Consider the following 17,184-nt stretch of genomic DNA (forward strand, 5'->3'; position numbering starts at 1 on the left):
GGGCAGGTTTAGTTTTAAAAGTTTAATTGACTGCCTCCTACTCCAGAACAGGAACTCTTCAGCGTTGAAAGCAGCCCACTGAAATCGATCTCCTTTGCCAGGGAGAGTCAGGGCTCCTGGGCAGGAGCTCATGGCTGGAGTCCCAGAGGTGCCGAGGTTGCGAGTTGCCTTTGGAGGCTGGTGTGTGACTGCACAGGGGGTGTACGGGCTGCAGTGAAGGTGCTAATAACTCTGCTATCAGTTCTCAGCCAGGGAGTTATCTTAGTGAAAACAAAGGCTTCATGTTTCTGGGAGTAAAAGCAGAGCAGGATCATATACAAAATACCCCTGCGAGGTTTCTCCTCTGGAAAACATGGAAGGGAGTGCTAAGAAATCTGTACTTTGCTGTAGAAGCCTTGCACTTTTCTCTAAGATAGATGATGTCTAACGCTTTGCAGCTAACTGGAGCCTTCATTATTTTAGCACTTGTTAATGTGTCTTTTACATTTAGAGCAAGTCTTTGCCTTCTTATGCATTCTTTATCTCAACTGATAAGTTGTCCTCTTTGCATCCTCATTTTTGGTACATATGTGAGCTGGTGGCTAAGTACTTTTTTGTTACCTTAATTTTATATTTAATTTAGTTTAATTTTTATTATATTTGTCCTCCTGTGAGCAAATAAATTCTCCTGAGGGTCTCTCCTGTGCTGCTGATGTATTCTTCTCTCCCTGAATTTGCCTGCAGTCCTGAAATGAAGTCTTGGGGCAAAGGAACTTGCTGACGACTCAGTTTGAGAATATTTTGTTTGATGACTACATGAGCTTAACATATTCTTCTCAAGGCCATAACCCACGATTTCTTTCAACACACCATAGTACTATGGCTGGAAGCAAATAAGAGGATTGTTCCCACACTAAATAAAAACTCAGGTTGTAGGAAGGTTGGTAGTGTTTCTTTTTGGTTTAGTTTTGTTAGTCAAGAGCATGGTAGTGAATAGGAATAAATATCTAAAGTCAGTCATGCCACCAGTGCCAATGCATTGTGAAGCCATGGCCCAATTGGAATGATCACTCTGAGGCTGGTCCATGATCAGCTCTTTGTGGTATTTTATCTGATAACCTGAGTACTAAGCAGTATGCAGTTAAGGCTAGAAAACTTGGGAATTCAACAGGGAAGGGCATCTTTCACAGCTGTGAGTGCATAATCCTCCTCTCAGTAGCACAGAGTGTATCTTGGAGTGGAATACTGTTCTGGGGATTCCAGTGAACACGGGATGCAGTGAAGCATCAGAGCTAGTTAATTTTGTAATGTCGTCCTAGTATGTAAATGCAGGGAGGCACAACAGGCTTTCTCTGTTCTTATTAAGCCAAATAATATACTCTGCCAGTGTGTTCCAACAGTCACCTAAAATCTGCACTAAAATGTCTCCTTTAATCTTTTGTAAAATTTTTGGCTTTTAGTTTGAAGATTTTGAGAGGGGAGAAGGAGTCTTCATGTGTGCACGTGCATGTTTTTAATATAGTACCTGAAGAAATGCATCTGATTTATGTTCTCTACCTCTCTGTAGCCTACTTTAGACACTTATTTTCTTGCTGCTCTGCCACATTTCAGGCTAGTGCTGATGTCTCAAGCTTTTCTTGTATAGGAAGCCTTATCCTACTTGCTTGCTCTTGATTCTTTTCATTATCTACGCCTTTTTTGGGACCTGTAGCAAAACAAAATACAGGGCTTGAATATAACAGGATTATGATTAATAGAACACTGCTAACATATCCTGGGTTTACTAATTGCTTCCTGTTTGATGACGCATCTAACTCTATTAATTTTCCTAACTGCTGTTTTATAGAGAGCAGTGACACGACCCAACAGACACACAGCTGTGTGAAGAGGCACTGCTGGGAGTTCAGGTGCTTAGGTGCAAATCTGTAACTGTTCCATTACTGCCTAACAGCACTTAAGGTTTATATAAACTCTCCAGTCACTCCTGGTTCTGCATCTTTTCCTTTCTGGAAGTATGTGTATGTTTTTACAGCTGACCAGCTTGGCACTGAACCTGCATCGTGACCAAAAGCTTCAGTATCTCCAAAGGCCCAGGCTGACAGGTTCACTCATACAACGCTCTGGGGTACGGAATGTTCACAATCTCTCTTAGAAGATGGTGGCAAGCGTGTCTTCTTTTGTTTTACCATGTTTGCTTAACAGTGACAAGAATTACACAGGAGACTGGAAGCAAAGGTTCAGTTCACTTCTCTGCCTGAACGGTTTAAACCTAAATCTGCTGCCTGGCTGAGTGTGCCGGGCCGTTCCTGGTGCGGTGTGCTGGGGTAGCACCACCGTTGCAGAAAGGAATGGAGAAGTAGCTTGGTCTGCAGACCCCAGGTGGATGCTGGCACCCTGCAGCTGCCTGGTGCTGTGAGGTGTAAGACATGCTGGAGGCTCATTGTCTCTCACTAACCACATCTGGGTAGCTTTCCTAAACGCAGTGAGCACCACTGTCTTCTGTGCTGGCAGTTCAGGATCCCTGTGAGGTGGCTGGCAGTCCCACTGCTCATTCAGGGTGTTTGTGTACCTCCTGCTGTGTTCTCAATGCTCCGGTGCTTTTTGCTGCAAGTCCTGACACCTTGTAGGTCTGGGAAAGCAACAGAACTGTCTTGGAGTCTTTTATCAGCAACTACAATGCATTCAAGGTTTTTGCAGGCTTCAGGAAAGTGTTTTTTCCCTACTGTGTTCCTCACCTTGTACTTGTCAGTGGATGTAATCTCTCAGCCACAGTAAAGGTTACAAGGGAAATAAATTTTTCAAAGGGTAACTTTGTGGTCAGAGGATGGTCAGACTCGACAGATAAAATGTGTATTTCCTTTTTTTTTTTTTTTTTTTGCATATGAATTTTTAAAGGAGTTGATAGTTTTCCATTAAAGAACTCTCTTTCTAATTCAGGTCCCTGTCTGTATACATGATATGGCAGCTCTGAACAATGGCAAGTACTGTGTAAAAAGTTGCATGGTATTTACTAGCTGAGCTAGCATTGACACAAGATGCAGCACTGAATGCTGCCATTTCACACTTTAGTACTGCTTTCAAGTTGCTAAATAGATACTTAAGCATGTAGGGGCAAGGAGTGGATACAAAACATAGAGGTCAGTAAGAACCAGGCTTGGAATCACTTTGGATATAATAGGTAGGTCCCAAAGGTGCTTACAGCTGTGTTTTTCAAACACACTTAGAAGCAATGGACTTGATGGGACTGTTTTCCCTTGACTATCAAATGTATCTTGTTGTTCATCTCCGTATGTGAGATATACTTAGGGTAGGAATGAAACAGAAGTACTGGAAGGCCTTTGTGAACACATGAGACTTGGGATGTCATCTTGTGGTTGTTCAAAGAAGTGCAAGAACGGCTTGTAAGTGTACCTGAATTTACTGCCTCTTTACACTGAGCTGGTATAAGTGCAAGTTTCTCTAAATTTTTCATCTTGAATTACATATTGGCTCTTTCTTTGTTAAGTACATGATAGTAGCTGTTAACTTCCTTACAGCCCCATGCCAGTAGTCAGGGTCTGGGGCGACTACAGCAAGCAGTGAGAGGAAGTCAGATGCTGCTTGGATACCTGAGAGCATCAAAGAGTGCAGCTACTGGTGTTTCAACCTATGTGATGGCAGAGGCAGGAGGACTCTGACATACTGCTGCTACTTACCCATTTTTTGTTATAAGCACTTTCAGTTTAGCTTTAGCCTTTCCCTGGCTGTTACAGCTGGCTGGCAAAACAAACTCACAGGAGGAGGAATTCCCAGGATTAAGTAATTTCCTGTAATCAGGAGGAGTGGCATCAGGCACATCTACATTCTGCCCTCTTTTCTGTGGCCTCACAGGCCATTTGCCTCAGTAGCTGGTAACTGGAGTGGTTCAGAGCTGGACTGGCCACAGTGAACATCCCAGTCATCAGTGCACAGTGAGAGCAGCACCGTTGTTCCCTACACATGGCTAAATCTTTGGTAACTGTCCTAACTAGACAAAAACTTACTGCACACTGGAGTCATGCACAGCAGCTGCACCAGGCATTACAGATCTGACTAGCACTGAATGTAAATAGAGATGATCACCTTTTCTTTCTTGTGACCATGTGTTGTCTTTTGTTTGTTACTGGAGCAGGCTGGCAGACGGAATGGCTTCTCAAACTTTTCAGTTATGTTTTTAATAGCACTGCCTAATTGAAGTGAAATGATCAAGCCTATGCATGCTTGGACAAAAAGGCATCTGGAAAAGGGTGAACTCCACTCAGAAGGGCAGTACCTGCCACTCTTCAAATGCTCTGTGAACAGTCTTCCTTGGATCTCTGCTCCACACTCTTTGAAGTTGAATGCTTTCTAATTACAACCCTTAGAAGCAACACACTTTCTTGTCTTGCACGAAAATAAGGTTGCTGTGATTTTCATCATTTGTCAGATTTATGGCATTCATTGAGACAGATTTTAATAGTGGATGATCAAACATTAGCTCATGCAAATTGCTGGTTATTTCTGGAGTGCTATTTCATCATTAGTGGAGGGACAATCCATCTGGGTAGTGATTAGTTCCAGCTCTGAGCTCTCATTCAAGGGTCAAGATGCTTGAGAGTTTCTTGACAACAAAAAATTAAGGGAGGTGCTATGTTTTCAACAGGATGACTGCTGCTTGCTCTGCTCTAGGCACTGGGACTTCACATGATGGAAGTTATTTAATGTAAGACCTTTACCCTAACTCCTCCAACAGAATAAGGTTACTTATTTTGCCTGACAAGTACATGCTTATTGTTTTACAGCACTGTGCTATAAGAAAGTGTTAAGTATGTCACTAAATACAATGACAGAAGCTTTTAAAGACTAATTAATTTTTGTAGTTACTTCTGACATCTTTTTAAAGACAGCTGAAGTCTTTATCCAGTCAAAAGTGTGACAATCATATCAAATGCTGATTTCAGGTTCTGCTGCAGATTTCTTTCATTTCAAGGACCAGAGGATGTTCAGAGGTACTTCTGCTTCAGCCCTCCATAAAAGTGAGATAGAATCACAGATGATGACCTGATTTTTAGTGCAGATTACTCTGCCTTGGGAGAGGAGACTGAGGCAAAGTGAGATACTTCCCATATGCAGATCAGATTTCAAACAAGGGTTGATTCTAGGTCATGTACCCTCGTGTTTTGATTCATGGTCATCTCTAAATACAAGGAGTATAGTGAAACTAGTCAACAGATTTCTTTATTAATTTCATAATTGATTAATAAATTAATGAGAACTTTGTGCAGAAGTATTTCCTTATTCTTCAACCCTAAACTCCAGGTCTGTGATATTACATGCTCTGATAGACACTACTTAAGTCCTAATACATTGTAGTTTTGTTACAGTTGAAGAAAACTAGAAACTTGCATTTTACTTGTGGATAAGTTTATTTAAAATTTTGTAATTATACTAAAAAAATGCATAATTAATTTCTATGTTTATGCACTTGTCAAGATATGTGTATAGTGTTTGCAAGTCTACAGCATGGCAAATAAGAATGTTAAGAAGCATGATGATGAAAACTTTGGAACTAGAAACAGTGTATGACCCATTGGTTGCACTGTGATGTTTCTTTGGTAGGCATAATTGTAAGTAGTGATTGTTTTCCTTTAACTTAAAATGCAGAGTTTCAAAGTGTGCCAATGAAAAGGATTCTCAAAAGGAAGTATCCATTAAAAACCAGAGATAGCAAAAGCAGGCAGCTCCTCTGAGTGATTTTTTATGAAAAATCCACTTTAAAAGCAACGTCAGAAATTTACCATACATAGATACCACTGAAGTAAAAAAAATGGGGGGTGTGGGTTATTTCTTGTTTTTAAAACACACCTTCCATGACCTCTTGAACCTTGGTTAACCTTATTGAAAGTCTTAATTATCTATTTTGCTGTTCTAAATACAAGCAGATACAAAGGATGGAGAGCCTTGCTGATTTTGGTCCACAGCCTGGGGCGAAATTTCAGTACTACTTAAAAAGATGAGGTAAAAAAAAATCTTCTTTAAATTGGTTTCACGATCTTCATTGACAAATAATTCTGTTGGGGGAGGAAGAAGGAAACAAGAGAAGTAAAATGATGTACACAAAATACTTCGGTGTAGCTTTGAAAAAGACATTTAAAATATTAGAATGGATCAAAATGTATTTATGGTGCGGTAATTTCAGTTAAAATACAGGGAAAATAGGTAACGTTTTTTCAGACTAATGTAGACTCTAGGCCAGCTATTAGCTATTTTAATTGTGTAGATTATTAACTCTTCTAAAGCAGTTCTTTGTTACATCTTTAGTTAATAGGTTAATTTTAACCTAAATTTTAATTGTTTCTCAGTAAAAATCAGTTGAATTTTTTTACATCTATAAGGATATAATCCCTATCTCCTGCTAAAACAGAGATGATGGACTCCTGAGTAAGGAGTGTATCTTGTTGATGACTCCTGTCTAAGCACATCCCACGGCTGAGGAACAGTAACATTCAGGAATTCTTACCGGCAGGGAATAGAGCAGCACTGCTGCAAACAGGAGGAGAATCAGCAGGATGATAAGGCCTATGAAGAGCCATTTAAACCTGCGCCACACAATAAATTTCATGGTCTTGCAGGGATTTGTAAACCAAAGGAAGGAAGTATCTGGCCGGCTGCATTGTGGAAGAAACAAGTATTATTTATACTCTAAAACCAGGGGATACTTAGGTTTATAACACACTAAGGTTATAACACATTAAAACACACTGCTCTGGAGGTTGAAGAGAACAGACAGTTTTGAAATGCAAGATAGCAGCTGCAGTAAACATGTGCCATTAGTACTGAAACCACCTTGCATTTTATCCTAATGCTTGCAGGAGGAAACAAGATTGGCTTTTATAAATGAAGTTTTGCAAAGGGTAACTGATGACTAATATATTACTGCATGCATCAGAGTAGCTAGATATTGAATATTTCTAAATCTAACGGGATAAAAATATCTTACTTTGGTAGATCTAGTTTGGGGTTCATGTTGGGTTCATCTCTTCCTTTACCAGCTGGCCTTTCCTCAGCTTCCTTTTCATTGACAACTTCCAATGTCATTTCAACTTTACCCTTCAGAAAAAAGTGGTACGAGACAAGCATCTTATTGAAATTGCACTAATAGGACTTGCTTGGTACTTCTACAGAAGAACCAGCATCAGCTCATGGTGTACATCTGGGTTTCCCATTTCCTTCTCAAAATATACTGATCTCTGTACCATGACAGCGTCACAACACAGTATCAGGAAAAGACACACAGAAAAAACCAAATCACTGGACATAAATTTGTTCTGCTAATTCATCTATAGTTCTAAGCTATAATTTTTTTTTCCAGTTTAGCAAAACAAAACCAGTTCTTCTCTTTTTTCAAAAGCAACCCAAGGACTGCATATTTTCCAAATGACCAAGCATCTAATTTTTCATATTGCTGTGGCTTATAAATGTTTCTGAATAGTTTTCCTCATTTATTAAATTCCAGTGACAAAGTTTAAAGGCAAAAACATTAGAAAGAAGAAGAAGACACATTTGAAAGGCTTAATATTCTGGAAATTATAAATATGCATTTATATTCTCTGTAGAACAAGTTAGAATGCTTTGGGTCTTCTGATTGCATACATAATCACAAAGCTAGTCCGGATTCTCAGTACAGAGATTTTGTTTGCTGTGTACAAAAATCCTTTGGATTTAAACTTTTTCCTTTAGTCTTCAACGCATTTGGGATGTCTCTGATGCTCTTCTGAGAAATAATGTGATAAATTAAAGAATCACACAATCATTTAGGTTGGAAAAGACTTCTAAGATCACCAGGTCCACCTTGTCAACTAGAGCATGGCACTAAGTGCCACGTCCAGCCCTTTCTTGAACGCCTCCAGGGATGGTGACTCCACCACCTCCCTGTGCAGCCATTCCAATGCTTAACAATCCTTCTTATGAAGAAATTTTTCCTGATGTTCAAGCTGAATCTCCCCTGGCACAGCTTGAGGCTATGCATTCATTCACATGGCTTCATCAGCTGCTTTGGCAAGATAGCATGATTCAACCTGGCAACCACAGTCTTTCAAGTTAAACAAGGTCAGCAACAAACTAAATGAATGAAGTATTAAACTCACATTTTAAAACAAAAACTTACTGCTGGAACAAATTCCTGAACTTGTCCATGGAATGTCCTATTTACCCCTCCTCCATATATCCACTGAAAGCTAACAGCTAAGTGGGAGACTCTTTACAGTCTTTCTTTGTAATTTGAAAAGGTGAGCACGTCTGAAGTACTTTTAAAAGAAGTAATAACCATACCGCTAAAATACGGGCGCCATCCTTTTCAACATAACACGGCCACCATCCTTTCATGGATTTCTGTTCAAAGAGAGAGGCTGTCCTGGGAGCCTTCTGAGAACTGTCTGCCTTGTATTCTGGGATCATGTCTATATTACACTTCTCAGGAACTTTTGCTGGAATGATTGTTTTATGTAAATCAAGTTCCACAAAGCCTAGGAGGTGGATACAAAAATAAACACTGCATAACACAACCAACCATACAGCCCAGCAGTTCAACATCAACCTTTGCTATCTCCAAACATGTTTTACAGGAAAGGCAATCAACAGACACATTACATTCTTATTTGTCTAAGGATGTTGTGAGGCAGGGAATTGGGACACATTGTGTTTAAGCCCCTGCTGCTGGTGTTGATAAATTTCATTTAGCAAGCTCGACTCCACCTCCACCTTCTTTAATGCAAGATCATTTGATTTTTTTTAATTGAGGATTTTCCCCCCCACACATCTAAACAGAAGATACTCAAACACAGCAATGTAATAAGTAATTTCTGACAGCTAAATGCATAATTTAGCAAACTTAAATGACAGTTACAAATCAACTATTTGTTTTCAGATTTTGAGGCCTATATAGTTTGTGTGTAAACTTTGGAGCTGTCATAACACAGGGCAGAGAATCCTGTGCAGAGTAGTATCTCTAGAAAAGGTAGGGATTAATAACAGCCTAAAGTAGATTGCTTAAACCTAAATTACAGCATTATGTCATTACTCTTATTTAGAACTGAAGTACCCTTGTTCAATTAATTTTACTTAAAGAAAGAAGCAAAGTAAATTTTCACGCACATTCTGATTTTACGCACCTTGGGAGATGGCTCACCTGAATGAAAAGTATCTTGGTTTACCTGCAAGTAGGCCTTTCCTGAGTGAATACTCATTCATTCAGAAGGAAAGCTGGAGTGCATTTCCATGCTCAGTGTCTCACTGTAAATGCAATCCTCATGTGATAATTTAAAATTGTTCACTTTGATATCCTTCTTTGAGACAACAGTAACTATTCTTATTCAAAGTCTTACCCAGATAGTCATCCAAGGAGAACTTGTCATTATCCCATATTTGAATGATCAGTTTGGGTGGGATTCTGAATTCTGTCTTGTCAAGACTCCAAAAATGTTCCTAGAATTTAAAAAAATGAATACCAAGCACCTTTAAAAATTACTTATGAAAATTCAAAGCTGGGGTCTGCTAGTACTTGTGAATTCTGGGGATGGTGGAAGTATTAAAAGATCTAATCTTGCCCCTGCAAAAAGGAGACTGCTGTTGTTGCCAGTGGATTGTTCCTGGCTGAAAGGCAAGGAATCTGTTCACAACAGCAGTGTGAGAAGAGTATGCAGATCTGAGCCAAATTGTCTCTTTTAATATGCAGGTACAAATTACCAGGCTAGCTAGAATCTGTATTCTAAGCATTGAAATCTTTAGCAATACTTACCTTTTTGGAAACTAAACAGAGTTGCTCTGCTGGGAGGTAGTCAAAAGGAAAAACAAATCTCCAGTTAAAGTTCCCTTCACCATCTAATGATCGGTAGTGAACATCAGTTTTCTGCTTATTTTCTTCATTACCAGGCATCCACCTGAAAATATGGAGAGATGCGTCTGGTGTTTGCAGTGGGACTACACTGGTGCCTGTTTGTACTGGAACAGTGTCATTAAGGGGTTGCAGACAACCTGTAAGTGTTGCTCACAGAGGGCGGGGGAGTCTTCCACGCCCTTTTGTAGTTGGCTCCAATTTGGCACTATAAATAGGAACATCTGAACTGGATTTCTGATCTAAGACCAGCGCCGTATCAGTGGTGAGTTGCTGAATTCTTTTTTAGGGAGAAATTAAATCAGCCTAGTAGTATATTTCTCTGATTTCTATTGACTTTTTTTATATTAAGACTAGGGAATATAAAAAATAACAATCCAAGTCATGCAACACCAAAGATAACTCTATCTTTTCAGTTGCTATCCATCTCAAGAGGTGAAATTCTGGGAACTTTCACCACACATTAACTGGTCATGCTTTATCTCATAAGACTTCCATGCTCCTCTGAGGTTAGCATTTGACTTGGCTGAATGAAAAAAATATTTGAAACCCACGGTCAAGATATTCCCAGGACATTCTGAATGTTATTCATTTGTAAGTTAAGTGTTACATGAGAGAATGCTCCTACCCCTTCACATAAATGTCACTCATTTCTTCTCCTGTGATGCTCTTTTCATCCAGAAGGACATCTTTGGTGTTCCAGACAATCACACGCAAGATATACCTAAGAGAGATGTTTGGGGCAAGAGAGTTGAATTGCTTTGTCAAGGCTGCCAGAGGGTATGTAGTATGTGGGGATACTCACTTCTTGGCTTTTCGGGGAGTGATGTTGAATGGAGGGCCTGGCGGTCCTAAGCTTTTAGGGAAAACATCCACCCACATCTGCAGCTTTCCCTGTAGCAGTGAAGAAGATGGATGAGGGATTGTTTGTTGTATATAGGTTTGTCATGGCCCCTTTATTTTTCAGACAAGTTTTCTGTTTCTACAGAAACTTTCTTAAAAAACCCCAACCACTGGTGAGTTAGGTAATGCCAGAAAAGTAACGTTAGCCTTTGTTCCTCTCTAGCAGTGAGGTCCAATGTAAGGCTTCATGTTTAAACTTGCACCTCTGACTTGTAGAGAATTGACAAGCTGGGTCTCATTTGTTGGATGCAGCTGGGAAGCTCTTGAGCTAGCCTGTCTCCTTTATTGCTGGTGAGGCATAAACATATATTCCAGTTTACTTCAGTAACAAAGAAAGAAATAAATCTTTCCTAATTTCCCCTCTGCCAGTGTTTAGGATGTCATTTGGAGGTCTTAGTGGCAAAGCATAACTGCATTTTATTATGTTTCTAGACTAACCTGCTTCACATTTTCAGCCAAGCAGCAATGATTTGTAGCCCTCTTTTCCCCTGAGTGATACCATGCCATTAACACCATGACATAAACTCTGGAATGCTCCATTTCTGCTTTCAAGAAACCATAACCAAGCCAGTTCACAGTACCTGGGAGATGTTGGGCTGGAAGGTGCTATATAAGGTCCTTGTTTCCACATGTTCAGGTACCAAACCCTGGGTTCTGAGGATATGAAGGGCTAACCGCTCTTCACCCGGACCAAGATGCTGATGCAAGATTTTGTTAGCTTCTGAAATAAAAGAAATGGGAAAAGAACAGGGGCTTATGAACTAGAATTTGCATTTGAAATTTAAAACAAAAAATTAAAACCAGGTATTTAAAATTGAGCAGAAAAGTGTGCTCAACTTGGAGAAAAATCGAAGATATTTTTCTAGTATTCCATAAATAACTGGAAGTTTTTATATTTTATCAATATGAATTTAAGACATACATATAAAATAAGTGAACAAGCTCACCAGCTTCTTCCAAAGTATAGTCTTGTCCCCCGTAGTTAATCTTTCTACCATTCTCAGAGAGGACAGGAGGAGCATAGCCTTTAAACCTGGCTACATTTTGCAATAACTGGGTGGGTTTTAGTTGATCACGCCAGGTATTCACACCTGAACTTTTATGAAAGCAAAAGAAACACATTCTAAAATTATTCACTATTCAGGGCATTTACACATCATGTAAAATGTACTTATTAAACTAGCTCAGAAAGAGCAGCACTGTAACTGCCTAGATTGAGGCCTCTGGAGTTTGATATAGTGACATAATTTTGTAGCAGCTCAATTACCTTCCAAGACACAGTAGTTTTTTCTTTGTGTATCAAAATAATTTACACTGATAGATGCTTTCATATTTACTTCCATCAGTAGGTCAGAAAATTCTCTTAAGTGTGAGTTCTCTGGACAGAAATAACATACATTACTGTATTAAGAAAATATTAAAATAGTTCACGCCATGGTTTTCAGTGAAGGCTATTCTGAAGATTTAGTTTCACTTGGAATTTAGATGATAGAGTAAGCACAACAAATACCCTTGAGAAGCCACAGCATTGTTTTTTAACCATAGAGTTAAGGGCTTTTTTGGAGACTGGGTACTAGGTTTTACAGATTAAAATTTTCAACAGACAAAATTACTTACATCCAGTACTGCTGTGGGATGCCACAGTGAGATCCATAACGAGAAAGGAATCTATTTTCAAGATCAATTATGGTTTCACCCACTTTTTCATCACGAGTCAATGTGTCATAGTCATAGACTGAAATCTTCAGATCCTTTTCTTGAGGCAAGAAGCAGCTGAGTTCATACATTCTAGACATAAAAATTCCTCGTTAAGGCTATTGCTCTTTTGAGCAATGCTTCTTATTTTTAAACTCAAAAAAGCCCAAAGTAAACAAAGCACTTATTAGTTTATCTTTGAGAAATAGCCTTTAGAAGGTATTAAAAGGATGCTTCCAGAGCTGATGAATCTAGAAGCAGTTATCACGCATGCTCCAATTTCTATTTGCATTTATAAATAGTTTCATTTGTACTCCTCTGGCTATTACCGCCTTCCTTTCTGCACAATGTATTACTTGGATGGTTTCTGTGCAGTAGCTTGAATTGGGACTGAGGAAGAAAGTTACCTTCTGTCTGAAATCAATTATCTTCGCTGTCTATTTCTTTGCATAATCTGAACAATTGAAAACCTGTAGTGCATCATTGCAAAGTGTGCTTTTCAAACCCGTCATAATCCTTCTATTCCTCCTCTCTGTACTTTCTAATTTATCAAAATCCTCCTACAAGTCTAAACCAGACCCAGAATTTCATAGTAATCATGCAGATGATGTAACTTTTCATTCCTATCTAGTATTTTTTATTCATATATTTCAATGACATCATTAAGCTTTGATGGAAAGACCAGTGTACTGGGAATACATGTTAAAGCTGATTACTCGTGAGATCCATCTAGTTTTCAGAGTTAAAACTTTTGCCATATTCTATAGCACATTTTGTTATTCTTATATGACTAACACAGGCTGGTTTTAAGATCTACACATTGTTTTACTTTGTGCAATTTACCCACACAACAAAGAAAATCTAGGGATTAGCCAAACATCTGTGTTTTCCAATGATTTCAAAGGGAAATGCCTTATGCAATTTTACGCACAATTAACTGTCAGTATATAACTATGAATAGAGCACTGAATAGTTCAAGTAAAGGTTTACCTTAAAAAATAGGAGAACGGTCTAAAATACAGTAAATTGAAAATACAAAAAAATATGTTACCTGCCAAAGATTGGGTTGAGGGTATTAGGCACATAATGATCTCTGTCTTCAATTACTTTTTTACTTAGAGATATTTTTATATAAGGATCACACTATTTAAAAGAAAAGAAACAAAAATATTGGTAAGAAATAGCTACCAAAACTAACTTTACTTAAAGTATAGGAGAGCAGTTAGCTGACAGACACTGTGACAGCCAACGTTCTCACCAGCCCGTTGTTGTCCTGGGGCTGGAGCTGCAGGGCTCGGACGATGTAGATTCGCACAATGCACTCCTGGGGCCCACTGTCCGGCAGCTCCCGGAACTGCCGCGGAGGGGCTGGAACAGCGGGATCGTCAGGCAACGCATAGATTTTAAAGGATCCCTAAAAAATGGTAGAAAGACACCATCAAGATAAATGGAGAAAAGTCACTCTGCTAAGTCTGTTTCTTCTTATTTATCCTACACATATACATTCTGGTTTATACAGGAGTAGCAGAATTCTAGCCTGATCCACAGTGACTTAGAAGTATTTTGTTTTATTTTAGTGGATTTTGGATATTAAGACTTATTAAAAGGCAAGGTTATATCCTCAAGTCAGCTGTTTTGATGTCAACAAAATTACTCTATTTTGTTCCAGCTGAGAATATGTAACAAATACTTTGTTTTTCTCTCCAAAAGCATCATTTAAGGTTTGGGGGTTTTTTGGTTGGTTGGTTGGTTTTATCTACATTAGCATTATTTTAATCTATAAAAAGTCACAGAAACACAGAAATAGTACAAAATACCTTTTCCAAATTCATTCTAAAAATGTACTTTGTGGAACTTTAGTCCTGTTCAAGAGGTTATCTGGGAAGGTTCTGTCCCGTGGTTACCAGGAAAGGTTACATTAGCAGGAATTATATTTATTTTAGATTAACATGTAGCACTTTTAGTGTGGGCAACATGTAGCTGTACTTTCCTTGAAAAAGATGGGCCTGTACCTAAGTAGTTACAAACATCTGTTGCCCCTACTAATGCACACATCCATATTTAAGCTGAAACACTTGCATGTAGATCTACTTAAATAACCACTTATATACAGAAGACTGCAACTAGCATTTGTTCGTTGCCCATCATTTGAAATTTACCTTGAATTCCCCAACCACTGATGGATCATCACTGTCCTCAGATTTGCCTCTGTATAGTTTAAATGTATCACAGAAGTCTGTTAAATTATTGAATTCAGGTACTTTTTCCAATTCACAGTCATACACCTTAAAAAAAGAAAAAAGGTAAGTTTAGAAATTATCATACATATCAGCTCCACCATGGTGCCACTGCAAAGTATTTTATGTTTGATGGACTATTTCAGGGAACCAAAGCTTTTGGAACTATTTTATATCAAAGTGGGAGCAAATGCAATGTTTGGAGAACATGTGATAAAGCTTCATTTAGGCTTGGTTAAAACCAGAGTAAGTAGCATGTCATAAGCTTATCTTTACTTTCTTTGTTAGCTGTATTAGATAAGAAATGAAAGCAGTCTCACTTCAAATTTTAGCCAACAAACAGTTAAATGTACTGATTCTCTGTGCTCATACTTTCTTAATGTGTATGTTTATTTAGGATCTGCCTGGTGCCCAATGAAGTCAAGACTAAAATTCCCTTTCATCCAAGGCAAGATTAAACTTTTAATACATCTCTTAGTAAGTGTAGTTAAGTAGAAGAGAAGCCAGGATATCTTCTTAGAAGCTTAATTTCATCACATGACTTAGTAAAGAACCTTTATAGAAAATCATGTATAGCTGAAATTTGAAGAGCATTTAAAAAAAAAAAAAAGTGGGACAGGTCTTGGGCCCATAAGCTCTGAAATATGTTAACCTATTTTATCCTGGGCAATACCTTTAAAGTGTCATATCCTTTTTTAATGTACTGTCCACATTTTTCATATTCTCCTATTGAAGCATAAAATTTGCTCCACCAATCCACAATTTCTTCCTCCTTAAAGAAAAGCAAAAAAGATTTTATTGGGAGATAAAGTCTCTCTCATATCATATTCGACAGCAAAAATAATGAAAAATTAAGCACAGTAATAAATAATATACTCTAGAACTTATTATCAGTTAGGTAATATTAGAACTTTATCTGAAAGAAAATTAGAATATAATAATTAAGGCAGTTGCAGATCTACCTCACTGCTAAACCAATGCAGTTGAGAAGGAGTAATTGAGTCTTGCCCTGTTAGAAACAGTACTTCAATAAGCCTCACGACACCAAGATACTAGCAATCTATACATTCTACTAATACAGTATTTCTGTGGGGTTTTTTCTATTTTTAAGTCTGATAATCACTGTTTAAGAAAGTGATCATTTCTGTATTCACGTGGACTGCATAATGTAAATATTTTCCCCTGAAAACAAACTTTCAATGGTAATGAATAACGTTCATCTGCTATGAATGAACAGAATGAATAGTATTCATCCACTGTAAATCTGATTTTTTTTAAAGATTGTTTGGACTTACAGAGAATCTTAAAGTATTATGCAGATCATTAAAGGTGAGGGTTTGTTTGGGCTCTTTTGGATTGGTTGTTTTGATTTTTTTTATATATAGGGCTTCCTATTTTAGTCTTGCATATTTAGCCTAAATTTACCATTTCACAAGTTCACTGTAGGTTTTATATCACTTTCAGAGATTACTGTTCTCACCCACATGCTTATAATTCTAATTTGTAGGCAGTATTGATATAGTGGTTTTCAACTGGAGAAAGCAATGTGTAGATTTTTTAAAGTAGTATACATTACCTTTTCTGTGAGCTGCTCATGAGGATCAAGTCATAAGAAAAGAGCAAAATAAAAACAATGTTAAGGATATGATTTGAAGAATTTTATACAGTTAAATAGGCTTTAAATGGTTAGGGGTTTGTATATAGTAAGTGTGCAAAGTAAGTTACTAACATCAATAATTTAGAAATACTTTTGAAGAATATTCAGACACCATGTGTTTAACTTGATTTTTTTTTTTTTCTGCTGTCAGAAAAGCAGAATGTTCTAGATATTGAACTGGAGTATATATAGAGATATATATATATATACACATACATACGTACACACATTTTAAAAACATGTTTGCAGGACTGTAAGACATTATTTCCCTGTGCTTCTTCACATAGCAAAGCAAAACTGAGAGAAGCCTAGATTTTTATTGTATCATTGTGGTGTTACAGTCTGGATTCTATTTACTGGTTTCCACAGTATCATCGCTTCCCACTTTCATCTGTGGCTGCACAGAGCACTGGATCTGATTTATTTCAGATGAAAAATATTTCTAAGAGCAGTTACAAAACTGAACCTATTCCAGACATTTCCAAACAAATTTCACATATGTAAGATTCAAGTGGGTTTTTTCCCCTTTATGACTATTTACTTCTCTATAAAATAATTTGCTAATGCTCAACATCTTTTTCCCGTTTCCTTCTACTATCATTTAACAATTTTTTACAGGCTGTGGATTTTCAGGAGTCTGAAAAAAAGATGAAGGATTATAAAGTACAGTAGCAACTACTCTATGTACATCTATAGATTTATCCATATAAGTGTGAAAACAATGTGCACATTCCAAAATGCTTCACCTGTTAAATCACAGATACCCTAATTATGACCCCACAGTCCATTAAGAGCAAGCATCATGCATCCCATCTGGAAGCCAT

General features: G+C 37.9%; 1 protein-coding gene across 2 annotated transcripts in view; it reads right to left on the bottom strand.

The window, feature by feature from the left end:
* Positions 1-5,187: 5,187 nt before the first annotated feature.
* The window catches only part of MYOF (myoferlin), a 65,185-nt gene continuing 53,188 nt past the window's right edge, over positions 5,188-17,184 (bottom strand). The window contains exons 39-54 of one of the 2 annotated variants that reach the window (XM_032116227.1): positions 16,280-16,291; positions 15,377-15,475; positions 14,626-14,751; positions 13,725-13,880; positions 13,518-13,609; positions 12,389-12,559; positions 11,719-11,867; positions 11,353-11,492; positions 10,674-10,762; positions 10,497-10,592; positions 9,773-9,914; positions 9,360-9,459; positions 8,308-8,501; positions 6,977-7,086; positions 6,497-6,644; positions 5,188-6,047 (exon numbers count right to left, since the gene is read on the bottom strand). In XM_032116227.1, the coding sequence (XP_031972118.1) occupies positions 6,012-6,047; positions 6,497-6,644; positions 6,977-7,086; positions 8,308-8,501; positions 9,360-9,459; positions 9,773-9,914; positions 10,497-10,592; positions 10,674-10,762; positions 11,353-11,492; positions 11,719-11,867; positions 12,389-12,559; positions 13,518-13,609; positions 13,725-13,880; positions 14,626-14,751; positions 15,377-15,475; positions 16,280-16,291 (1,860 nt within the window). In that variant the 3' untranslated portion in view covers positions 5,188-6,011. Of the gene's footprint in view, positions 6,048-6,496; positions 6,645-6,976; positions 7,087-8,307; positions 8,502-9,359; positions 9,460-9,772; positions 9,915-10,496; positions 10,593-10,673; positions 10,763-11,352; positions 11,493-11,718; positions 11,868-12,388; positions 12,560-13,517; positions 13,610-13,724; positions 13,881-14,625; positions 14,752-15,376; positions 15,476-16,279; positions 16,292-17,184 lie in introns of those variants that run through there. The other variant, XR_004241529.1, reaches the window with a different exon arrangement.

This window comes from Corvus moneduloides, chromosome 8 (genome assembly GCF_009650955.1).
Source record: "Corvus moneduloides isolate bCorMon1 chromosome 8, bCorMon1.pri, whole genome shotgun sequence".
NCBI lineage: Eukaryota > Metazoa > Chordata > Aves > Passeriformes > Corvidae > Corvus > Corvus moneduloides.